The sequence below is a fragment of the Paralichthys olivaceus genome, chromosome 5 (assembly GCF_024713975.1).
Source record: "Paralichthys olivaceus isolate ysfri-2021 chromosome 5, ASM2471397v2, whole genome shotgun sequence".
Classification (NCBI taxonomy): domain Eukaryota; kingdom Metazoa; phylum Chordata; class Actinopteri; order Pleuronectiformes; family Paralichthyidae; genus Paralichthys; species Paralichthys olivaceus.
Genome location: NC_091097.1, coordinates 13,436,451 through 13,463,396, shown reverse-complemented (window position 1 = coordinate 13,463,396; position 26,946 = coordinate 13,436,451). Strand labels below are relative to the sequence as shown.

Sequence of the window (26,946 nt, the reverse complement as noted above, 5' to 3'; positions counted from 1 at the left end):
GAAAATAACCCAGGACAATATTTCCCAGGCTGTAATGGGAAAATACAGCATGGCACAATAGCCCCCACCCTCTCCCTCTGTGTTCATGCTTGCTATATGTGCTCATTGTACATACCTCAAAATTCCAAGTGTAAGTAAATAATGTAAAAGAAGAAGTCCTGTAAAACTCCTTCCCCTCAACTGAGCCTTGTTCTGTGGATTATTTTAATGCAGTTTATAAAAACCTGTTTTCATAGTTTTATAGTTATAGTGGATTTAAAAGTCGAGCAACAGTACAACATTTACAATGTACTGGAAGAAAAGAAGTCAGAAATTGAAAGGCTAATGTGTGAGAAAAGGGAGCAGCCAAATAACAAAACAGGATTAGGGCTAACTAGGGTGAAGGAAAAAGTAAGTGGTGAAAGTCTGGTTTATGAAATACTTGAACACGAATTTGCACACAAACATAACAAATATAAGCAAAATACACGGGAGGCGATGAAATGAAACCGGAAAGAAAAAGAAAATTAAAACAAATTAGAAATCCCTGTCACCTTCGTGGTGCTGTGTGGCTGAGTGCCTTTAGCTTTAAACTGTTGTCAGCGGTTGGCTCAGCAGCAAACCAGGGTTTTACAAGTCCCCCTGGGCAGTGTTGGGGCACGGATTGGATGCTGCCTCGCCATCGTTTACCGAGCCAGGGTGATTAGGAGCCCAACGTGCTGACGGCAAAGGCTGTAATGCTGTGATTTACAAGACTGACCGAGTGCCTGTGACCGTCCCGTAATGTACAAACACGCAGAACTTTTCTGTTGAGGTCATGATGAATGTTTTATGCTGAATAGAAGGATAAAATACTGTCGCTTCAACGCACATGATGAGTGGAAAAATTCTCCACACATTTTCTTCAAAGTCTGATGAACAATACAGTGCTGTGTTGGTTAAGATGAGATGTTGTCATCACGTTATTTCTAAAGAACTTGTTTTGCTTCATTTTACATGCTAATGTGAATCTAATTTAAATGCTACCAGTCAGGGGGAAAATGCTTCTTCACTTTAAAGCCTCGTAGAACATAAAATTAATGTTTTACATTAATAAATTGTACAAATGGAAAATGTAGATTCTCAGGCACATACAAATACCTAAGTGCACAATTTCTAATTGTTCCATTTCCTTTGTAGATGTGAAATATCTTCTAAGTTACAGAGGCCAAAGTCAGAGCCAGCAGAAAATCACTGCTCCTGGTTTATTGGCTGCTTCAGCATGATTTTTAAGATCCAACTCAAGCTGCAATTTGTACGACAAAAAAAAAACAGCACCATAGTTGCCGTGGCTACAGCTGCCTCTAGGTTAAGGAGCGTGACAGTTCTGACATGAGTTCTTAAGAGGTGACTAATGACGAAAGTGTCAAATGTATGCTTTGAGACCATTTTTGTGGTATTTTTGAGAATTGAAGCATGCAAAACTTTTCTGGTAGACCCACAAATTAAAACTATGAAGCCGTAAATGCTCAAAAAATAATGGGCACTTTAAATATCGACACCACAAAGCTTTTAGTGTATCACCCAGGACATGAAGCGGGACATACAATCCTACAAGTACACACATAGCAGGATTTTTTATGTCTTTACACAGAACATTTATTTTGATACTGTTTTGTATCATCTTGAACTGAATACTATTAAGTGGGAAAAAAAAGTTTTGCAAAAGTAAGGAAAAAGTTGATATCACCATCCACAAACGTTGAAAGAAAATCCTTTGACCTCGACACACCTGGATAACCTCAGCTCTGGTGTTGAAGCCTGGACCCAGTTTATGTTTACTTACGTAGAGAGCGAGGGAAGGAATGAGGGGGAGAAACAGAGCACAAGCACTGATGTTGAGGCTCATACGTGTGTGATAAAGTACAAGAGGGTAAGATTTATTTCTTACCTTTTCTTTTATTTATTTCTCCTGAACACATAAAACTTGGTTGTGGCTACAACTGAGAAGCTACATCTGGACCCTGCGGGGCGAGCGTGAAATCATTTCTCTATTCCTGCAATTTACAGTAATGCCTTACAGATGACACTGTGTGTGTGTGTGTGTGTGTGTGTGTGTGTGTGTGTTGCATGAGTAATAAATCCTATACAGTAGGAGCAAAGGGGGAGCAAGCAGGAGAAAGGCATGAGCCACAGACTGCACGAGGACTGATATTAAAAAATAAACGGTAAAAAATACATAAGCTTAAGAGGTGGAACCAAAGTGTCCCTCGTTATAGGATACAGAGGGGGAGGGAGGCTTGAGGAGACGCGTGCGATGGCCTCCGGGCCAAAGAGAGGTCTGTTTGTTGACTTTATTTCTTGTTAAAGTTGCAGTGCCTTCGGCATTGCAGCGAATGACATCACCAAGAAAAAAGGACATTTGGGCTGGTTTCAATCATTTTCACAGTTTATCGTCAACACGTGGAGAGAAACAGAAGCTCTTCAGGATCGTGCTGGGTCAGACCAACACAAATATAAAAGCGCTGTGCACAAGAGGCTTCAGGGTTCTGGTTAATTCTGCGACACGTGGCTATAAGTACACACCAGAGGTGACGCAGTTCCTCAGAGCTATCCCCTTACTGTACCTTGTTGGGACTGGCTGACGCTGACATAGGCTCCCAGCTGCTGACGGGTAGTTTGTCACAGGCGTTTGGAAGTATTCAGTGGCTTTCTCAGCTTGAGGATGGCTGTGAATGAATTGACCATATGTGCTAATGTACAATGCACGTACACTGTTGCAGCAACAGACTTTTGCCAGTGTCAACTATGTAAAATTATTTACTGTATGATGTATTTATGTTCAAAGGGTGTGTCAGGTAATTACCCAGTTTGATTTGTGTAATCTAGTCCTATATAAGTGTTTGTCATCATAAAGCTGAGGTCTTACTTGCTTATCTTTCAGCAGAGGAGTAAAATGCTAACTTCAACAAGCACAGCAAGCTATAATTAGGAAACAGTCATTCAAATTAAATGTAACCAACTTCTCTGCAAAGTAAATGACGAGACCCACAATGCCTGCTGCTCAAAACAGGTCGTGCAGGTATGCATTAAGATGCAGTGAGGCCAGCATTTCTGTGGTTCAGCGCTCAGCCAGGCTGCAAGGTGAGTTGTGTGCAGCTCTGTGCAGGAGTGCGCTCTGCTGCTGTGCGCCGCGCCTCGCTCCTCCCATCCCTGCGCTTCAAACTCTCCTCTGTGCTCTCCAATAAAGCGCTTTTGTCCGGGGAGGCAGCACTTGAGCGCATTCCTTAACGTGGAGGTCGATGTACCTCTCTCCCGAGGATTTGATGAGGACCGTGTACGTTTAAGAGCTTTTTTCTTTTTAGAGACAGCGCGCATATTCGGAAAAAACTACTGAGGTCTGGAGTTATATCGGCGAACTGCTCCGCTTGGATAAAGACATATGCGCGACTGACTGCGCTCCCAACTTTACCTCTTCGGAGTTCAGGGTAAGGAATTCCGGCTTCTGGTTTATAAAATAAGTTGAATAAGTCCACTTCTATTCGGGGTTTAACACGTGCAACAGGAGCATAACGTGCGTAAAGAGAAATATGTTGACGAACTATAAGTTGGTTTTGCTTTGGAAACACGTGAATGCACCGATGAGCAAAATCATTTTCATCATATATTAAAAATCCACTTCAATTTGTGGGGTTTCTGTCTCGGTTACAGATCGGTGCTGCTCATGGAAGTTGTGTTTGTATATCCTGACAACTCCCTCAACTAAAACTCAAACAGACACTTTCTGTGTTGGCTCAACAGCAAGTTGACACAGTTGAAAACACATGTAATGCTTTTAAAGGGCAGAGTGTTACCGTAATAAGACGTCTTGTAGATGTTTTTTTCTTGTGAATCTATGTTTCCCCGTGTTTTTAACTGCGAACAATCCTCTGCACCACTGTCACATTGGATGCAACAGGTTTTATTGGATGTGCGGGCGCCGCTGATGTCTCACATCACCAGTGACTCACAATAATACAAACGTTTGTCAGTATTTATGAAATGCGTAAAACGTGGAGCGTGCACGCGGTGCGTATAAGGAGTCCTCTGGGCGGTAATGATGCGGGCTGGTGTTGGACCGCAGGACGCCGTACAGCCTGCAGAGGCCGAGCCGAAAGTCTAGACCGCACCGAGCCGCCTCCACCGCTGAGGACTGCTGCTCTTGGAGCCACACGGGGAAAAGTCCCACAACAAAAAGTTCAATAAGACACAAGCGTGGTTGTTCCATGGGCGGTCAGAGGGTCAGATAATGAAAAGTCAATTAATTTGTTATGTTAGCAGCATGTTGTCAAAACAGGATTATCTTGACCATGGTTTGACTATATCATACCTGGAGACAAGTGGAGCAGTGCTATTTATTTTGAGACAACCTTCTGGCAGTTTTGGTGCATCACTGCTTTGAGAGAAACTAAGTTGAGCAAAGATAAGTGACATTGCTAAGTCTGATTCTTAGTGATGCAACTCCAGAAGACGGGTAGATGACAAGTTTCAGCTTTGTCAGCCAAGTTTCAGTTATAAGCGTGATGGGCGATACGCTATAATATAAAAGACGTCCATCGACAGCTGCTACTGATACAGAATTATTCCATCAGGTCAAAGTGAGCTGCTGAACCAAAAACAAACATCCAGTGAAGTGACAGGACGCGTTCAGACCCGTCTCTATTCTACAAAGTTAATACAAATCACTGTCAGAGCATTTGTTGTTTTTCAGATAACACCACCTCATCTTTTCAAGTAGTTTGCAGGTATTATGCAAATTAAGCATGAGCGGTTTCATTGAAGAGGTACCTTCATCTGATACTTTGTCCTTGAGGAGCTTTAAAAGAGTAGGTCTTTAAACTCAAGTGTTGAAATATTTAGTTGCTGGGGTAATAACCACAGAAACGTGAGCACACTAATCCTTGTTAAAGACATTATATCTCTGTGTTAACACAAACTGTAATAACATTGAAATTTAATTTGTATTTAATAAGTAAAAGACCTTTCGTCTCTGGTTTCCTCAGAGACAACCAGTAGCCCCGAGACACAACTGGAAAATTAAAATACAAGCAGATTATAACAAATTACATATATTCGCTTTTTGAATGAGAGGCTTAATTCACGTAAGAACAGTCTTCTGACCACAATCCTGCCCGTTTTTCAGCCAGATTAGCATCTTTTACGTGGCTCCATAAACAGGCACGGAAAATCGCCTTATCTTCCCTGGGGGCGAAACAGGCGACGTGAATTACTCCAATCATCCTGCTATTAACCCCTACACTGGTGCCCCACTTGTTTCCTTGCCATGTGTTTCCTCACAGACTGTCATCATGCCACAGGAGAAGCTACCGTGTCATTGACAGAGTATAATGGTTGTAATTGGTTTATATTAGACCAGTAGTCACAGCCGAGCAGCCACAGGACGTCAATTATCCCACATTATCGCGGTGATTATTATTCTGGCACCATGTTGCACAGATTGCAACACTTATAGTACAAGAGATGAGTTGTGGGCACAACCCGTGCCAGTGAGGTTATTTTCTACTGACAATGTCGCTGTAGTGTTTGCTGCGTCCTGCTCCGGTGTTTTCTCTCTCCATACGGCCGACTGTTTGTACAGTGACTTGTTGACGCTGACAGACTGCTCACTGCTGAGAGAGAGACCGAGAGAAGTCTGAGACGGAGAGAAGGGAAAAACTAGGCTGTGTGTAAAGTTCTTCTTTCGATTGTAATTGTAAAGTTAAAGTCACAGCTGATCAAAATTGCTGCATAACACATGATGGCGCTTTGACGATAAAATGTGCAATTGTGCACGATGGTGTGAGCACTAAGCGGGACACGTGTGCACGCTGCGTGGATTACCGCTCCCCCACGGGACATTTCTTCCAGTTAAATGTTGGTCTGTGGACGGAAAGGCGAAGGAACCCTCTGTCATAAAACCCAATTTAAACAATTAAGCACAGGCCTGCTGTCACACCGCCATGACAGTGACGTTAAAACCACACTATCCAACCAGGATCTGGTTACCAACATCGTGTCGTGTACTGTACATCATCCATTTTTGTTTTTTACAAAATAAAAGCTGCCAAAGAGCTCAGGAGGAAAAGAGCTCTGATGTCTGTGTCTGCTAATGACCTTTGTTGACTGAAAGATCTGCTGGACATTCTACAGCAGCTTTTGGTGTCTGTAAATTTATTAACACAATACAATAGTTCACACTGAAAGTTGTGACTCGTCTGTCTCTGAACTGGAAAGAGTAAGGGGATTTTCACATCCTGCCTAGTACCACCAAAGCTCAGTTTTACACCAATTAGGGGCAGTGTCTGAAGCATCTTACCCAGAGCATCTGAGGGATTAGAGGGTTAAAAGTCAGGTGCTGAGGCGAGGAGGCCTGGGGAAGGGAGGAGGGATATAGAGAGATGGAGGTAGGAGTGGAGGACAAGAGTGGGGCACTCTCACAGCCGACACAGAGAGAGAGGGGGGGGGGGTTCGACAGGGCAGAGAGTTTGAATGTGAGCGTGTGTCTGATTTCCTCAAGGCAACACGAAGCACTCAAGATGTACCAATCCCTGTTCTATCAGATTAAAAGGCCTCAGCGTGTCCCCTCCTCAGGTGCTGCACATCAGGGGGAGTTCCCTGGTTGACAACCGAGAGCCGGTGTAGCTCTGTCGAAGAGGCATCTTATATAAAACCCCAGCTTCAAAAGGCCTCAGCCTCACACATCAATGCTGACCCAGCGGTATGTCGAGGCAAACCCCAGCCTGTTTCCCCGCCAAGCTAAATTGAGGAAGAGCTCGCCGATGCAGCCAAATGATGCGTTCAGAAGAACCACTTCAAAACCTTGCATAAATATACACACACATGCGAAGGGATCTGAAGGCTTTGGAGTGCCCCAGCTTTGAGCACAAACCCCAAATAACTGCCGTCGTCCATGTCCACATCCAGATCCACACACACAGAAACACACTTGCTGGTTTGTTTGTCTCCTGAAGCAGATTATCCTTTGGATCAGTCAAAACATGAAAGAAACAACTCTTTCAGGCTTTTTATTAAATGAAACTCTTGGTATTTTCTTAACCTTCTCACTCTGGTTAGAAAATCTGCAAAGGCCAAAAGCAATCCCCCGAAATTCCTAAACTGACTCCAGTGAAGTATATGGAGTGAGAGACACAGAGTGAGAGACACAGATGGAGAATGAGAGAGAGGGTGGGGGGGGTGGGGGTGAGAGGGAGGATGCTCATCCCAGAAAGCCACCACAAATTGCTGCATTTCAGTGAGCCCATAAAAAAAAGAGAAACTGCTCTTAATCTAAGGTTGTAATTACCTCTGCCCAGCACTGTAATTAGGAAATGAGCCTTGAACTAGATCTTAGTGGGCAAGAGCAAAGCAAGGGCACACGCTCATACACACACCTACATTATTTGACCAAAACCGGAATTAGCAAAGACAGAGCTCCCTTTGACAATAAAGTATAATGTTTAACCACAAGTTATCCATGACTAATGAAAATTAGACAAACAGTGAGATGAACATTAACTCGTAATGTTCCACCGAACATGGATCGAAGGATAAGAGCAGAGTAAAGGCGAAGTGTGTACCTTTGGGTTTGTGTGTGTCCTGAGACCATGTTGAGAAGTGGTGACGTTCAAACGCACTCCTTACAAACGTACTCGCCAGCACGTACTCACAGTTCTCCATTACGTCAATTTATTGTTCTCTCGTGCCCGTTTTTCTTAATGTCTATTTCCGTCACAGCTGGGGGACAGCAGATAGTGTTGTTATCTGCTGCTGTCCACGCCGCGAGAGCAGAAGGGGCAGCATGAGAGGGCAAATCTGTACATGTGTACGTGCAGATGCCTGCATGTGACGCTGCATATCAGGCTGACTCTCAATCACTCAACGCTGCAATCAACAGGAGAGCATTTCTGACAGTGCCACAAGTCAAGGCTTGTGCATATTTAACATACGAGAGGCATAGAACTGTCACTTAAACTATCCACCATGATTCATAAAGCGTCTTCTTCAACAGGTTTAGGAATAGGGCTGATGTTTAGAGTCAGGATTTGGACAAATTGTTGGCAGTTTTAGATGATGGCTCTGCAAAGTGTTTCTGGCATTAACAGCAGACTCCGTTCGGCCTTGGAAGAGATAACACCAGATGGGGAACGAGGGAAAGGGAGTGACACAAAGAGAAAAGGAGAAAGAGAGGAGGAGGAGGGTGAGGCGATATTTATGTTTAACAGATGAACACAGAGGAAGAAAGAAAATTATAGTGGGCAGAAAAGATGAAAGGAATCAGCGCTCTAAAAAAAGGGAATGAGGGCACGGCAGACAAAAATAGCTCCTTCAAAAGAGAATAAATATGAATGCAAACCAATAAAAAGAGAAAATATACTGGCAGGTTAAAAGATACCAGTGTTCTGGCAGTGCTCAGTCCGCACAAATTAAAGACCAAATGTCTCGCAGAAAGATCTGGAAGAGGCATTTTGAGGTATTCATGCATACCAAAGCAGGAATATTGTTGTCAGCACTTCTGTCTTGAAGAAAAGTACTGACGTTGATCAAGAAGCTTCGCGGTGAAGATGATTTGCATCTATTTCGGGTGCTGAGTTCAACTTTGAAAGCTAAATATTTACAGTGGAGCCAGGGGACTGTCTGAGAGGGAGACACAGTGACCTCGTCGAACTAACCGCGGCAAGGTTAGCACACAAACAATAGCTACACACAAGCTGGTCACACTGCATTTACTCTGTCCCTGTGCAGGTAAACATGATTAGGTACGCAAATAATGTCAAAAACACACATGAGACAATATGCACAAAAACCTCAAACAAATGAACATACATGATGAAGTGAGCGGCAGTAGCTTTGAGCCAAGCCGAGCCCCTGGGCTGTAACAGGTTAATTTCAGCTGTAAACAACGCTCTTTGAACATGGAAGAGTGAGCGTGTGTGCAAAGTGACGCCAGGTTTCAGGTGTTAAACAATGGAATGTCGCATGTGGTGTGGTAGACATCCATGTTCTGGTCTCCGCCTCCACACTCTGACTCAGAGCTTAGGTATATTGAATATAGCTTAAAAATTAGCACTTAGTGGAAATGTACTGGGAGAGTGAGACGAGTATATCCAGAACAAGTAACCGTCTGTGCTGTGCAAAAGGGAGAGAAAAAGCGGGAAAATAATATGTGCATCTTCCATGCTCTGTGTGCTTTAAATCAATGAGAAACCCGAAAGTAGTCAGCTATTAGAAAGAAATATGGAAGCTGCTCTTGGCAGAACGTCTGTGTGTGGGTTTTCTGAAAAAACAATTCATATTTGAGATCCCATAATCACAAAAAATAGTATTCAGGTTAAATAAAGTATTTACACAAAGCAAAAAGCACATGAACTTGTGCATGAATAGATGCACACATAATTCTGTGGTAGTGAAATATGAGACGCTATCACTCGAGCAGTGAGGGCAATCTGGGCCCTGCCAGCTGAAGATCAGTTAAAATAAAAGCTGTTGGGGCCTGTGCCACAGGGCCAACACACACCTCAAACACACACACTTGATGTAAACACAAGGTAAACCACAGGTACACATCCAAAATTAGTAAAGGAAAAACCTGATATCTGCTCTGTGATATTAATTCAATCATCAGATATAGCCACATTTGAGTCTTTGCAGGCCATGTCAGTAAATATTCTCTTAACCTGAACGACCTTGGACTCCCTCCTGAGACAATACCTCATTCATTAACTGCCTAAGAGGGTGAAACTGAAAGAATCTCGCTGCTCATACCTCACAGCAGCCGTTCAGTAAACAAAGTACAACGTATAGGGGTTCAAACAAAAAAAGTCACTGTCTTTTGTCACGCTCAAGTCACTGCTCGGCGCACACAAAAACATTCGGCCCACAGCTGATGGGCTGATACCGCAGGACAAGGAGCTGACAGAGCGGAGAGTGGTCGGCCTGCATTCTTCCCCTCCCGCTCTGTCATTCTACTGCGCTGCCACACAGCGCTCAGCACGCTCCCGCACACAGCTGGAATCCGACCAATTAAGAGGAAAAAAGCTTCCTGTCCTGCTTGTGGGCCATTAACTAAGTATGACAGGGGGCTGGATTCCAAATAAGTGGGCGGGGAGAACATTTCAACAAATTTGGCTAACAGGTACAACTGTTGTCTTATTTCCAGGGAAGGGAGACGTCAAATCAAGAACAGCGGAGCGGGAGTAGAGGAGAACGCGTCTTCACTGGGTGAGCATTCAATGACATCGGACAGTTTTATTGGTAATCTGTGTCGTTATGAATAAGATGTGATCAGCTACCATGATACAAAAATCAGAAACAGTTTTCATCACAACACTAAACACATCGTAGCATAGATTCCTTTGGAAAACAATCTGTTTTGACACTTGTCACAATAATACAGTCCTCTGAATAATTGCACAGAGAGAAACTCCAACCGCACACTGTTGGCGGTCCTCACCGTGTTAACTGTAACACCCTGCTTCCTCAATAGGGTCCTTTCACACAACTCTGAGCCTCTTAACGAGACTGGCAGGAGAACAAGAGCAGCTCTCTTAACTAACACACACACACACACACACACACACACACACACACACACACACACACACACACACACACACAGCATTTACCAGATACAGTCAGGCTGTGTAGGATTACAGACAGGAGGGAAAAGGAAAAGAGAGAATGTAGGAAGTTCGGACTTGAACATGCTTGTCTAGTTGCTGAAGTTATGGAGCTGTCTCAGACACGGGCAGGATGTAGACTCCTCAGTGTGGGTCACCCTGTATACTGTGTTTATAAACATATGAATTCATCTTATTAACAAGTATCTTTTCTTTATACAAAGTCTGATGTAGAATATTTCTCAATGCCATAAGCTCAATTGTTGTCCAATTTAAAAAACCATCATTGCATCACATTGTTGCACTGGGTGACATTTTTCTTCATGACCGCAACCAGGGGCACTAGTTTATTTTGAGTCAATCCCAAATACACTTTCCTGTTGCCATAAATACTCACTAGAGCACCAAATGTATATTCAGCCGCTTCAGAAAATAGTCCAGAACAAATGCAAGATGTCGTATTTTTTAATAAAACCTACAGCGCTCTGCTGCTTTAGGAAAGTACTGCATTTTTTTAATTCGTCATCTAATGAGGCTATCTCTGTGAGAGATGCATACTGTAAGGAAGGCTAATTAGTGGGAGACGAACAAATCGTCTTTTTATGGAATGCATTTGCAGCAATAAAGTTTTTGATAGTTGTCAGCTTCAATCTTTACAATTTTCTGCATTGATCACTTACAGTTGCCAAAGTTATTTAAAGTTAGTTGGATTTTTTAAGAGATACATGTGTAATGCATTGCTTGAAAAACAAAAAAAAATTACTTGAATAGCTTAAACAGTATGTCACTGTTTAGAAAATGTTCAACTTGACACTCCGACTCCTTTCTGACCCCACACCCTCTGTCCTGCCTCCTTCCTGTGTTGTGCTAGTTGCCAATGAGCTGTGACAGTAGGCTGGTAGAGACACGCACACACGCGCACACGCACGCGCGCACCTCAGGGACACTGGGAGGAGGAGAGAGTGGTGGTGGTGCGGTACTCACTTTCTGGGGCTGAGTTTTTGGTCGTAACACACATTCCTTAGGTGAAGGGGTTTGTTCAAGGGGTGTGTGTGTGTGTGTGTGTGTGTGTGTGTGTGTGTGTGTTTGCATGCTTTAATTTATTTGCCATGCAGACAATGCTTGAATAACAATATGCATACCGGCTCTGCATCTGCCTTACTGCTGGGGTTTCAACATCAAATCCTGCATTCACTGCCTCGAATTACAGCACAATCTGTCAACCTGAGTTTGTTTTATCTGCATTTTCCCTCAGTGCAGACAACACATCCTTGCCACACCGACATGAGTGCATTTAAACTCACTTGATGACGAATTGAACAGATGCGTTGATGCACGCAAACAAACTATTCTTGACTCAAACCGATAGTTATTCTCTGCTATAATAACCAGCCATCTGTCTCACCCTCGCTTCCTCTCTCTGTGCGGCAGTATGTTAAGTCATCTCAGGCTCTCTGTATACGACAGCGTGGCTAACCCATGGAGCACAGACACACTGACACACACCTCCTGTATCATGAACACACAGATCTAGGCTTCCACCAAAACCAAACAGAGCGACCCTCTCTGTCTTTATTCACTGTGAGGGCATCAGTGGTTTTGCATGTTTATCTTGAATAATGCAAATCACATTTAATTTACATCACATTATTAATATGCAAACCCTGCAGCTGAGTTATTTAGATGCATCCATTTGTTTCCATTCACTTTCTCCGCCAAGGGGGTTATGTTTGCATTAGTGATTGCTAGTTTGTTAGCAGGGTTATGAAAAAACTACAGAGCTGATTTCAATAAAGATTTGTGGAAGGTAGAGACATGACCCAAGATATGGGCCTTGGTGGAGGTATGTGATTTCTGAGCACCCCTTGTTTTTTTGTCTGATAGAAAGTAGATTTTTAGGAGCCTAGACTTGGAAAAAAGTGTCATGGTCCTTTTGTGAATTTTGAGTTTGTCTAGTGTATTTCTCTTTCTGTCTGTCAAATCCCTATAAAGGTTGGAGACAGAGTCATAGGTTTATTCCTCCACTTCTGTCACAACCCTCTTCCTTCACTCTTGCCCTTTTTGTGCTGAATGTTAGGAATCTTTGCACACCTGCTGCAGACAAATTGTTGTGTTGAAGGTCCGTGTTGATGTCTTAATAGACTGTTGCTGACTGATGTCGCTACAGTCATCATTGTGGTTTGGTTCACCTGTTTAACCAGGGATTGGCACAGGCTGAGTGTCATTTTGCTGAGAATAAATTTTTGGATTGCCTCACCCAGAGACACATCGGATTTACTTCAGTCGGGATTGTAAATTATTTCAATTGCATTCATTATTTGTCAGCCGTGACACTAAACTACACATCCTCATAGGCTATTTATATACTGTTAGTCTGCTATTCGAAAAGATAAAAGTAGGCGACATAATTGAACAAGTCAGACATGTGTCTAAGAAGGAATCTTGAATAATTGCAATAAATAAGTCAGCATGTCTTTGTTCAGTTCGTAATCACAGGGCACCCGAGGCCATGGAGGAGAAGCATGTCAGTGTTTTAGACAGAATCACAGCCAACCTCCTCAGTGCTGGCATGGTACCAACTCAGGCAGTAGTTTCACAATAAATTCCAATGTGACATCCTTATCTGTACCAGTGATCTACGATCCACACTGTGTGTGAGGCACATGTCTGAGGTGTTTTTTTGTTTTTTCTTTTTGACGGAGAAAAGCCTGCAGGGAGAATGAATAGGAAAAACGGTAACCACTAGAAAGAGAAGAAGGAGGGAGTGAGGCTGAACAACAGGTCTTAAAATGAAGGCTGTGATACTTGTGTGAGGTTTACAACACTCAATGTCACGAACAGAATATGGTTGTGACTCAAACCATACTTAAGTGTGGACTTCCAAAAATGTCATTAATCCCAGTGAAGAATAAATGACTTGCTTCATTCCCTGACCAGATATATCAATCATCTTTTAATGACCATAGTGCCCTTTTCACAACAGACATGTTGCATGTCACAATATGAAAAGCACACCTCTCTGCTCAGACTTGATAATTACATGTGTCTCAGGTTATCTGTTAAGAGCTCAGTTCCGGTGTCACAGCTAAACACCACCAGGAGCATGAAAAGTAATGAGACCCTGAAACTAAGGTTGCTCAACCAAATAAGCCAACATTTGATCCTGATTGTTTTTTTCATTCTCTGTCTGTTTATCTGTGCTTTTCCTGCTGTGACAAAATATCTGTGGTGAAAAAGGTCTATAGGGACATCAAACTGCCTTTCCAGTGCATAGGATCAACTACACCTTACACCAAGAAGCTCACTGGATGATATGTCCTTCCTCTTGGCTTTAGCAGAGTTGGTAGGCCTCTGAAAAGCCACAGAGTAACCCACCCCAACCAATCAAGTCAATCTCATCTGTCAATCATGGCCTCTCACCTGTTTTTCAAATCAAAATTTGAGCTACCTTTAATTTATGTGATGTGTATTTGGCCCATGCCTCATTTGCTAACATGAAGGAGGAGGGCTTATGAAATATACTGCAGCAGCCTTGAGAGGTTTTCAACATGACTGTGAAATCTATTGTTTGACCTTCAAATATTTGCTTAGTCAAATCCAAAATATGCTCCAAGCGAAAGAAGTGTGAGTTTGTATAAGTCCTCTCCAAGTTTCCAATACTGCGCTACTGTAAATTAACAATGTAAAGAAGTTATTTAACCATCAGCGTTAGCACTGCTCCAAGTTTCTGCTTACCGACCCCTTACATTGGCCTTGAGCTTTCAGAAGACTAATAAACACTTTGACAATAACACTGTCACCACAAGACCCCGCAGGGCTGTTGTGGCAGGCGGAGGAGAGGTGCCTTCATCAGATTCCAGTCATACTCTCAACCGCTACATGAACAAACCTGAAAGAAAGAAAAGATGTGGGCAGAAGAGCAAGGGGAGGAGAGGGCGCATGACTGACACAGCACAGAGGGGATGTTTGTGAGTGTCACTTGATGCTGCACTGTATGGTGATATTTAGCATCAGTGCCTTTACAGAAATGCAGGTGGACAACTGTCAGTTCAGACAGATATGTCCGTTGATACAAAGTAAATAAAATATGATTAAAGAGTAAGGAAATATATTCCAGATGTGATGACAGATAAACAGACAGGCGGACAGATATTGTGCGAGTGTTACCTCATTAAGTGCGTGCGACTCTGTTTGACTAACAAAGACAGTCGGGCTGCCAGTCAGTCAGTTTGGCTGCCTTCCATCTGACTCATTGAAAAACCTCTGATTCAGTTCTTCTCCTATTTGAACTCTTACACAGCTCTGTTGTAAGTAAGTAACGTTTAGATCCATTACTTGTTCTTTTAATACATCAAGAAGGAGAGCGATAGTTGAAATCAGTTATTAAAGTATTTATAAAAAACATAGTATAAAAAATGCAAATACAATATGATCACTGATAAAGTACGAGCAGTGTATAGAAGTAATCTTTTTGCATTGTATGCCATACAAAATATCAATGGTAAAACATTGAAATTTGGTTTGGTTGGACGCCTGTACACAGCTCACGTTCCCAGTGGCTACTAGTCAGTTGACTGAGTAACTATGTTCAGAGAGAACTCCCAACCGGGTTTTTGTCGAAGGTGCTGCACCTAATGATAGTCTGGAACAACCTGGAGTGGCACTGCAGTTGTGTTTAGAGCTGTAATGAATGTCAATCAAGGCAGAACGTCGGAGTGTGCACACAGCTGACTGATAAAACTGGTCGATCCAGCCACCTAAAACCACAAGCACACACAGAGCATGAAAATTGTCCCGTCCCCACCAAGCTCATTCAGGTGTTTTGAAGAATGTCTCAGGAAATTTTTTGTTGCCTGAGACCAGTTCACTTTTCGTTATCCAGACAGCACAAGGGAGGAGGCGAGGACAGTCATGCACGGGATACGAAGGAACAGGTCAAAAATTAGCGTGAGTCCAAGGATGCTGTATTTACTGTTTCTTTGTGATTTTATGCTTTTTGGACTCATTGGATCCTGACTTCTGCAATTGTGTGGTGTACTGCTGTGTCTTCCAGAAAAGAGGAAGAGACAAAAGGAAACAGACAGTGGGTAAGAATTGTTGTTTGTGGTTTTTATGCCACTGGGTTGTGACTGAGCCATTGTTTTTTGCACATGGCACTGACAAAAGTTGTAGATTCAAACATCACAGAAAAATGAGAAAATCGATGAAAGACTGGATGTGAGTCGACCACTGAAATCTTTTGTGTTTCTGTAATGTGAGAGTTCTGTGATGAAGATCTCAGGCCTGTGTGTTTTTGGTGCACATATTGAGGAAACATGACCCAGACTGATTATCAGTCCCAGTAGGTCACAGGGCTGGGTGCATTGATGAAAGATGCATGTATCAGTATTGAGACATCGCTCTCCTGAGAAGAACGATAGTAAACTATGTGTGAGCTGAGAGAAAGAGAAGAAGAGAGATTGTACCTCTGGCAGGGCATCCCGTGCCTTTATAAAAATAAAATCTAGCATCTACAGCTCCATCCGTCATATCCTTCAGCAATGAAACAAAAAGGAAATTGTCCATGTTTCCTTTTGGAACTCGTAGTGCTTGACCTCTGTGCTCTAAAGCTCAGCGGAGGCTGAGCTAGACGGCAGACATGCTGTTGCAGAACTCCAGCTCTGGTCTGGTTTGGCTGCCCGGCCGTCCACCTCCGCCTACTTCCTTTCTCCTTTCGCCTGCTCTGTACTCTTGAGGCTGGAGTCTGCAGCCGACTGAGGCTTCAGCTTTGGCACAGGTCGCATCATTTACTTCGACACACTCCAGAGGTTTTGGATTTCATGTTGCCCCGGAGGAGCATAGAAAGCACCTGTTGTGGAGACGTGGACCATTTAGCTTCAGGTGTACTTCTGTGAAACTGGAGCTGGGTGTGTGCCCATGTCAAACAGCGCCTGTTATCTGTGTTGTCTGCGCCACAGTTACAACAGAGGATACAGAATACTGAGCAGCAATGGAAACACTAATCCGAAGCTGACCTCTGACCACAAGGAGTCAGTCGCCGGTTCACTGGTTCATGGGCCTTGTAGACTGATGCTATCTGACAAGATGAACTAGGCAGAGCATTGATTGATTTGGCTTTCAGGTTCCTCCTTACGGCTTTTGTGTTAATATTTCAGATCAAAAATAGTTCTTTAGTACACAATAAGGTAAACAGAAATGGTAACTATTGACGTGGATCACAAAATCATTTTCCCATATCCCTCCTACAACGCAGCAAATATACAATTTTTGTGGGGTTTACAATTCCATTACCCTCCCACCATTCAACCTCAGACCTCATATTACACTTTCTTTTAATGCCTCACACTGTCCTTATAAGCAGGCCTGGTCGAAACATAAATCGTGAGATAAAAAGAGCTGCCTTTCACACCAATAATGAGCTGCAATGCTCTTCATGTAGAAATGCACTATGTAGGGAGCATGGAATGAGAGAAGGACATGAGGAAAAAGAGGTCAAGTCTGTAATAGAGTGGCAACGTGAAAGGAACCTGCAAATTAAGTGGTTGTTTGCATTTATTGGAACTACAGCACTCTGACATCAATCACCACTGTGAGTTGTATGATTCTTGTGGGTATTACAGAGTGTATCCTTGTGGTGAGGCTGAAATCAGTTGGAAAGCTTTGTTTGTACAGCACAAATTACCATGGCCCCTAATACCACGTCATACCACTACAAAGCATAGTAATGATATTGTGGCTTCAAGATGAGTATTGCAAGTGACAGATGTAGTTAAACCTATCATTCCACATGTCCCACTATCCCTTGTCTGTGTTTGTATTCCGCCTGCTTGATTGACCTTGATGTGAGTGCACTGTTAGTGGAGTGTATTTTGGAATATCATCTCTCTGTATGGTCTGTTTTTGACTTTACACACATTTTACACATTTCAACACTGATCTTATGGATAACCAAACTGCACAAATGTTGTCGTATTGTTTACCATGACAGTTTAAAAATGATGACAGAGAAAGCCATTTGCTTTTGTTTAATCAAATTTATTTTCAGTGTAAAGACAACCTACATTTAAAATTAAGATAAATAATAATTTAGAACTTATACTTGAATGAACTAACACTATTCAATCAAAACCAGTAAAAGGATGAGAATGTTGATTCAAGTGTTACTATTACTCCTCACGTTTCCTTCTCTAAACACGTCTTGCTTTTTTGATCCATTCTGTTTGCATATGTAAAGTAAAACATTAGCGACATTGGCTCATGCCATAAACAAATGCTTCAAAACATCACACGCATACCAACGGTCTTTCGTGAGCATGGCTGACATTTTCAAAAACAAATACTTGTGTTACATATTTCTGCTGTCTGCACAGAAATGTAGAGCATCTCCTGCTCTACTCTTTCAGTAATCTCTTTATCCTCAGATATTCCACACAACTATTGTTTTTCCTTACCAAATGACCCCTTTGTCTATGTTGATGGATAACCCAGCTGGATTGAGGATAACTGGCTCCATCTGTTGCATGGATGGTGCTGACATAGACACGGGGTGGAAGTAGTGTTTGTAACACTCACTCCTTTAGTTCTTTGTCTCCTCATGAGGTTGCCGATGGAAAAGGGGCTAACACAGGGAGGGCAAAAGGGGACATGGAAGAGAGGAGGGGGTCAGAGGGGCCATATCAGCCGTCATCCCTGTTAATTCTCTGGGTGCTGAAGTTATCATTTACAGCCAATGTGAATTAATGTTCCTGAGCCATTGCAGTAAATCTACATGGGGAGCTGCTAGAGTAAAATATGTTAGCAGTGTGCCCTCGTGAACCAAGCCGTCAGACCTACAACACTGTAGATCAAACTTTAATGCACGTCTCGCAAGCCTAGTTGCTTAAGAAGATAAAGTCCCAGAAGAGAAGGGGCCTCTTTAATGAGAATATGTACTCTGTAGTGTGCAGCCTTATCCCCTTACTGTGACCCCCCCCCTGTCGTCTCTGGCTTGGTCTGCTGAATTATGCAAGTGCACAGTGACCTGCGACTCCTCCCCACTCGCACACACACACACCACAATTTCTACTCCCTCTCGTACCCTTCACTGGCCCTCAGTGTTGGCCTTCAGTTCTGAAGATAAGGGCTCTTGACGCTCGGCCTGCCGGGATTTAATTGCCGAAGCCCACTTCACCCTCCCAAAGCCAGGCCTTATCCACCTCTCCACCCCTCTGCCCCCGCTGACAGAAACCTGCTTTTGTCTCTGCTTTTCCCCTGCTCATGTTTTCTTTTCCTCCTCATCTTGAAAAGGAAAAAAAGTGGGATAAGAAGAGAGCTGACAGAGAGGAAAAAATGCTTTTCTTCCTTTTGCCTCTTTAATATTTCTTTTCAAGAGGCTGACCATGTATTCCACTTAGTGTTGCGCAAAGACCCTCTCTGCTCGTTTCTTTGTATTTTCACATCACTCTCTCTGACGCTCGGGTGATTCTGCATCAGTCAACATGTTTCAATAATAATACAACCCACAAACCTCAACTCAAGCATAAAGAAAACGCAGATGTAGGAACAATCATTATATAACAGAGCTGCTCACAAAGACGTTTTTACTCCCCGTTGAATAAGCAGTGCAATCATTCATCCAATCAATAATCTGTTTATAAACCAGAAAAACTTCCTGTTAATCTCTGAATACCAAGGCAATGAGACTTAGGAACTCACTTTTTCAAACTCAGCTGCTGCCTGTCTCAGGAATGTCTCAACAAGCACGCAGGGGAGAGAAAAGGAAATTACAACTCAAGAAAGGAGGAGGACGGCAAGATGGGAGGGGGTACTACTCCTTGCGCAGGATGACAAGCCTGTCTTTCTACTATCTCTCTCTCTCTCCAGGCCGCCCTTCTCCACTCACTTCAAAACAGTTGAGTTAAATCCGCACAAGTCAGGAGTCACACAGCACCACAGTACACTGTGGATCCACATTGTAGTTATGCCACGTTTGCGCCTTATCTTGCACACTGATAAGACCTGCACAAATCACTTGCAATCCAAAAAGAAAGAAAACAGGAGAATCTAACCTATCAAGCTCCGGGTTATCTACGATCTCGCAGTATGCACCGTCTGAACCCCTCCCCATCAACGGTTTCTACTCCACTGGGTTATCAGATGTGCCTGGCCCAGGTTGGAATGAGGCACACTTACATCAACAATCTGCCCCGGAGAGCTATGGTAGAAACTCCACGTTGAATTTCTAAGACAAATATTTCATTCTATCTGCATAGCTCACTCTCGTCTCATGTGTGCCTTGATGTTGTTTTATGTTCTAGCACTGGACCCTTATACCTCTCTGGTCCTGATGTACTGTACCAAATGTAGGTTTCTTTATCACCGGAAGGAATGAGGTTATATTTTTGGAGTTAAGAGACAGATAATTTGAGTTCATGACTAAGAAAGACATGTGCGCTCACACGTACACAGTATCCTGCATTACAATTGAGATGCAGCTTCCCACACACAGCCATAATATAAAAACCTACATCCATCTGTAAGAGCTCAAGCTGTTTCTTGAATCTCTAAATCCCCTTCATCACCTGTTTATCTTACGAGATCCCTTTGTTTGCCCTTTTTTTGTACACCCATGCAGCACAGCAGTCTTGCTTTCAGTCCTTCCTTTTCTCAATTCCATCTGCACCTCCATCATTCATGAGTCCCGTAATGAAGCCTACTTTTTCCTCCGTGACTATTTTAAAAGAATTTGGCTTTAAGTGTATACACAGGAGAAGGAAAAATAAGACATCAGGGAATCTTTCCAAGGAGGTTGCAATTTCAAGGAGGAGCGGAAAGAAAAGTATGCTGAAAAGAGAAGGAAAATAAATGCCATAGCCGTGGCGTGATGAGATGATACCCCCCTCAAAAATAAAGCCCTTGATCTCCTCTCCAAGTTCTGACATTCGAGGCAGTGATTTTTTTTTCGTAAAGAAAATGTTTCATTAAACAGAGTGAAAGGAAAGAGCTGAAGCAGAAAGAGAGTCGTCTCTGATGCTACTGTTACTGGCTTGAATGGATTTCTGTGGCACTGATACCTGTGAGGAAATGAAAAACATACAGCAACATATTATGTATTTATAGAGGCTAAAGTAAAAGGAGCCCTTAAGTGTGCTTCTACATACTACTTCAATCCCTGAAAAGCTAATAATATGCACAGTTGATAAGAATAAGATAATTAGTGCTGTAACTTCAGAGGAAAAGACCATCACTATTTCTTTGACATTTATGGGGTAACAGGCCACAACCTTTGGTAAGCACTGCAAGAACAGAATGTTCTCTCTGTGTGTAGTGTAAAATTGTAAGTCACACATACTTGGCGTCTCGTTCAGGTATTTGCGCAGTGCAGACATCAACAACTGCACCATTTAAGGCCCTAAAATTAGCCCACCAGCATTCCGTTTCTGTTGGGTGTCTTAAATTTTCAAAATGTCCGATAAATTAAACTTAAACTATGATATTAACATAAGTAATTACAGGACACCTGGATACATTTTGAGCACATTTGGACAAAGCAGCCCAGGATGCCTCTGGTTAAGGATTAAGAACAAAACCCTGTGGAGTAAGAGCGGGGAAGACCAAAAGCTGTCAAAAGAAGAGAAATGGTCAACAGATAGAGATGTTGTCTCTTCCCCCCCAAGGCCGTGTCACTTGAGTTAATAGCAGAGGATGATAAACTGTCGAACAGACTGTCCTTAACTACTTTGTTCCCTCATTCCTCTTACCTTCTTCAATCCATCATCCCTTCCATACTTTTAAGCCATTTTAAGTACAAGTACAATGTTGACACTGCAAGTTGTTTGTCTTGGCTCCAGTAAAATGGGATTGACAGCAACAGAAAATCTAGATTCTGTATATTTCACTCATTTTACAGTATTTAAGTCACTTGTTAGACTGTCATTATGCAAATTGATATATAAGTGTGTGTTGTCTGCATTGCACCATGGTCAAAGAAGCAGCACCAGGCTCTCAGAGGAGCTCCTCTCCACATTTAGAACGCTGCACAGTAAATCATCCACAGATGCATGGCCGCGTGCAGTACGGCAGACACACAGCCACACAAAACTGACACGGTATGGTTATATGAAACTGGAGAGACCAGAGCAGTGTTTATGGTGCAACATTTAGAGAGTGTCTGCAAAGCTTTTCACAGTGCTTGAGAGACAGAAAAAAAGGACAAAGTCCCGCTGTGCTTTCAGTTTGGTGCACCGTCCAAACTGAGATAAATTTGCTCATTGCTATGTGTTTGTTTTATGAGCTACGGATTCTGTCATAAACATAGGGAGAACAGTTAACTGTACCCTCACCACAACCACAGAGCGTGTGCAGAACAGTAAATAGCAGTGGCATATTGACACACATGCACACATCCTGCATATATAGGATCATTGGAGAAGAAAATAATGTAATTGGAATCCCACAGTGCTCTCTGTTACACTGATCATAGCGGAAGGAATGTGGCACTGTTTAAGTCAGAAAAGTGAGGCAGGACACCACGAAGTAAATTTTTCATCTGAAGTCTGAGGTCATGACTGCAGCCCTACTGTTTGAGAGGCCTTGTGACAAAAGACCCTTTGATCACTCGCTATGCATAATTAAACCTTTGATAGTAATCCCACTCCATGAAATACACTAAAAAACCACACGTTGTAGAACCACACAATAGCTGATCCTGGCTGGTTCGGAAACTAGAAAATATGAATCATAAAGAAATTTGAAATTTTTTGATGCAACAGCAGGATGCTCCCAAAACTAATCATGTTCCACAAAAGTGACAGAAAAAAGTAATATTATGTGTCGTACTGTTGTATCCAATTTACAATCTGTCAAAATTGATATATTTCCCTGACTAATGCAAGTTACTAACAATATATATGTTCTCTTTTTTTAGGCTGAGCATGGAGCGAGACAGAGGCTGTACCATGAAGGTCTATATGACTCCACTGGTGCCCTTTCTACTCCTCCTCATTTTCCCTGATTGCATCTTGTCCAGCGACTGCCCAAAGGACTGCAGCTGTTCCACACCAGAGTCCATCTTGTGTTTTCAGAGACGTTCCTCCACCATTCCCAAAGGAGTGCCTTCATTCACAAAAAGTCTCTATCTCTTTGCCAATGGCATTGAAGGCTTGACATCTAAGGACTTTGATGGTATGCAGAACCTGGAAATGCTAGACCTCAGTCAAAATAAACTGACTGAAATTCCTGATAGGGTGTTTGAACCTTTGACCTCTTTAAGAAACCTGGATTTGTCCTCCAACCAGATCACCCACATTTCAGAGGAATGCTTCCAGGGTATGGAATTGCTTGAGCGTCTATATTTGTATAGTAACCTCATCAAGACCATTCACCCTGCAGCTTTTACAGGCTTGCAGCACCTGCTGGAACTCAAAATACAAGGCAACCAGTTGACATCCCTGCCTGCTCTCTCAATGCCCCATCTGCTGCTGCTGGACCTTCGCTTTAATGTCCTAAACACCTTGGGTCCCTCAGACCTCCAGACCCCAAACCTGGAGTCGCTCAAATTGGGTGGTGTGGGGCTCACCAGCCTGGATAAGGAGCTCATTGGTAGTCTGAAGAACCTCCATGAACTGGACATCTCAGGAAACGAAATTGAGTCCTTCCCCGCTGTGCTAAAGGAGACCAAAGGGCTGATTCACCTCAGTCTGGCAGGGAACCCAATGGGTCCTCTTAAAGTTCAGGACCTGCAGAACCTTGGTGAGCTTCAGGAGTTGGACATCAGCAGCCTGAGTGTGCAGGGTCTCCCTGAAGAGTTCTCCCAGCTCTTCCCCCACCTCAGAAAGCTTAGAGTGGCAGAGAACCCCTTCAACTGCCTTTGCGACTTAGCTTGGTTCCCAAAATGGCTAAGAGCACAGAGCATCACCCTTGAGAGAACAGAGGAAACCCGCTGCCATTTTCCACCTATCAATGCCGGGAAGGTATTGGAGAGACTGGACCATAGGGATTTTGGCTGTCCTACCACAACTACAGTAACCACAACTACTGTCAAAACTACAACTATCCAGCCTGCAATTGTCACCACCTTGCCAAGTACTACTGAAGCTGTTCAAGCAGAAGCTGAAGCTGACTCTCCCCTGCCAGATGTTTCTGCATCCCCAAGCAGCAGTAGCATGGACCTAGGAGAGGATCAGCATTTTTGTCCCTCTAACACCTGTCTGAATGGGGGTACTTGTCGTTTAGACCAACATGGTCAGGTAGAGTGTACCTGTCCACATGGCACTTCTGGTTTGTATTGTGAAGTCCAAAACCATCACCCACCTTCACCACCTGCAATCCCCAAGGAAACTATGAGTGCAGATGAAGCAGACATTAGCTCACATGAAGTAACAGCAACTTCAATCCTGGTGGACCTTCACCGCTACATTGAAATGCGTCCTTACATCCGTGGAATTCGCCTAACCTACCGTAATCTCTCTGGACCAGACCGCAGGCCAATTCAACTCAGCCTGCCTGCATCCTTCCCAGAGTACAGACTAAGAGGACTGAGGCCCAACTCTACTTACACTGTGTGTGCCAGTCCACTAGGTGCACCTAGTGGCATAGACAGTGTATGCACTGAGGCCCATACAGCCCCTGAAATCATTAGCAGCCCTGATGCACGGATAACTGACCCAAGACTGACTACTATGCTTGTGCCTGCAGTTGCCATCTTGCTATTGCTGGTACTGATAGCAATAGCACTGGGAGTAGTATGCTATCTTCGTAGAAAGAGGGCCAAGGGCCACATGGACCTAGACTGTGAGCCTTCCCAGCTACAGTTGGATGGCGTTAAGGCTGGTTTGGACAATGGGGCACTGCCTCAAAAACAGCCCCAAATTATGATCCCTGAACCTGCTGTTCAAAATGGAAATCTGGAATATGAGGTGTTGCTACTACAGGATCACTGTACATCAAATAACAATATGTCCTCACACAAGCCTTCCTACTTCTGACACGTGGTTTGACTACTCTAACTTAAAGGAGATTTTCAATCTTCAACTCTGGTTCCCCCTGGGGAAACACAGAGAGCAGCAACTGCTGTTGTGAATATGGAGGACACAGTAAGCCAACCAGCAAAGGAGAAACTGGGCATATATGTAACTCAATGCTTTCTGTTTGTCTGAATAGACATTAAACAAATTCAAAAACAGTTTTTGACATCAAAAGCATTGAAATTGCCTCAACTCCATTTACATGCTGTATTATGCTTCAATGGTATTTCTTCACACACACTGCTGGACTGGCAACCTCTCAGCTTTCAAGCTATGGTGCTAGAACTGATGATGTGCTGTCTTTGGCTGAAAACTTGGGTTAAGGGACATTGTAACCCTATGCCCTCCATGTTATTCATAAGGGAGTGTGCACTGAAATGGGTTTTTGCTGCCTTTTCCCCATAACAACGGTCCAGCTAAGCACTATCAGCAATTCTTTCTGCTGCATGTTGTAACTCCTCAGTACTACCCCAAAGAGATCAGTGCTTGCTGTGGATGATCTTTTAGACCAAATTAAGTTGTGCAGAGAAAATAGCTGATGCTTGTGTTACTTTATTTGGCTCTAAACTTGTGATTTTTGGGTTTTTTGTATATATATTTTTATACCTGCGTCTTGTATTTTTCATTGTGCAACATTGTGTTAACATCCCTTCATATCCTCCACCCCCACCTCTTGTGACTAACAGACAAAACAGCAGATTAAAATCTTTGCAGATTAAAACGCGTTTGGTACCAGCAAAGTCAATCAAAGGGCTTTGCCCCAGAATGTCAGACAGTCTAAGTAGATGTGAGTCTGGACCGACTCAAGACTAAATCCCCCTTCTCCATTCTGAAGCCCTCAACCTGCTTCACCACCACAAAGGGAGAAGGTAAGCAGGATTACAAAAGGTACACCGGTAAGCAGTTGACTGAACCCCTTCTGTTTCACTGAATTTTATCTGAAGTTAATAACTCACCTCAATTACAGTTAACATTCATGCAGCTGCACCACAGGAAAAGATAACTTAAAAAGACTTTATCTATTCTTTATATTCCCTTCAAGGGAAACTCATTTTTTCCCCCCTCAACCACAATTCACCTACAACGTAGTATTTGACCTGACCCACATCAAGCCAAGCAAATAGTAGTTGTGTATTGTGTTTCTCTTGAGTAAAAATAGCCTGCTCGGCGTAATGCTGTGTACTATTTCTCTTTGGCAAGTTTTGCTTGCTTGCACCTAACCAGACTATGAAAGGGCCAAAGGCACAACAGAGTGTTTATGTTGCTGTGTGGAAGACAATGAGCCTTGCAAAGTGGAAGAAGAGAGTATGTTGATCTGATAACATCTGTGATTATCAAGTACATGCTGGGGCTTGTGGAGAGACCTGCAGACATCAAGTTACTTTCAGTCACCCCACAAATGAGCCTGCATGCCAAGGAGTTCTTTAAGCTCCAAACAAATCTGCCTATAGACAAACACACCAAAGAAACATCTGTGAATGTCTGTTAAGTTACTGTTGTAGTATTTCCACAGTGAGGAGTTTTGTGCTAAAAAGATGCCCTGAGAATCCACACAAGAATCAATCAAGCAATGCAACTGGAATATTTGTCTGTAATATAGAATACATTGAAGATAACCAAAAGTATTTTCGATGTGATTGTTAATTTTTCCCTGTTTATTTTGGGAAGCTTTTGTTGTCATTCATTGTTTTTTTTAATTATGTGAACTTATTTGTACAAAAAATAGTGATATTATCATTAAATGAATATCCAAAAATAAAACAGACCAAGTTCTTTTTTGGTAGTTTCCACCTTTCTTCTTTGAGAGGAAAGATTAGATTGACAGGCAAGAGGGGTATTATGTTTGCCACTAACTTCCCTTCCCTTTTAAGCCATCACTCAACGGTGTGAGGGGAGAGATCACAGGGACTGTGTGTGTGTGTGTGTGTGTGTGTGTGTGTGTGTGTGTGTGTGTGTGTGTGTGTGTGTGTGTGTGTGTGTGTGTGTCTGTGTGTGTGTGTGTGTGTTCTTTATATTATTTCGTAATATTTGCTTTCTGTGTTAAAAAACTAATGACCAACAGATTGACAAAAATATTGAACTGTCAATTAATTGCAAAAAAACTAAACAAAATGCCCCCAGTGTATAAAGACCTCCAGAGTGTGCAGTAGGTTGGACTTCTTCCCTAACAACAGGTAGCTCAAAAAATGGAAATAACGATAATGATTGAGAACAGTCAGGTCAGTGTAGAAAGTGGATTTAACCATTTATGAATGACTCACTGGTCTAAGCCTAATGGGCGAGCATTGTTTGCAAACCTACACAATAAACAGGCTGACCACCCATGTGTT

At 42.9% G+C, this 26,946-nt stretch overlaps 2 protein-coding genes across 3 annotated transcripts in view; one reads left to right on the top strand and one right to left on the bottom strand.

Moving 5' to 3' along the window:
- The window catches only part of coro7 (coronin 7), a 96,498-nt gene that overhangs the window by 21,456 nt on the left and 48,096 nt on the right, over positions 1-26,946 (bottom strand). The gene's annotated exons all lie outside the window — the stretch shown is intronic.
- vasnb (vasorin b) lies at positions 3,306-26,377 on the top strand. 2 transcript variants are annotated; one of them, XM_020101819.2, is made up of 3 exons: positions 3,306-3,446; positions 10,154-10,215; positions 22,519-26,377. In XM_020101819.2, the coding sequence occupies exon 3, from the start codon at positions 22,526-22,528 to the stop codon at positions 24,575-24,577; it is 2,052 nt and encodes a 683-aa protein (XP_019957378.1). In that variant the 5' UTR covers positions 3,306-3,446; positions 10,154-10,215; positions 22,519-22,525; the 3' UTR covers positions 24,578-26,377. The 2 variants fall into 2 exon arrangements, with proteins under 2 accessions (XP_019957378.1, XP_069381345.1); XM_069525244.1 differs by lacking the exons at positions 3,306-3,446; positions 10,154-10,215 and adding an exon at positions 22,271-22,411.

Bases quoted from the DNA above. Each gene is read 5' to 3' on its own strand.
- vasnb (XM_069525244.1), top strand. From the start codon at position 22,368: ATGCTCCCAAAACTAATCATGTTCCACAAAAGTGACAGAAAAAA. The intron at 22,412-22,518 runs GTAATATTATGT...CTCTTTTTTTAG, and splicing joins CACAAAAGTGACAGAAAAAA to GCTGAGCATGGAGCGAGACA.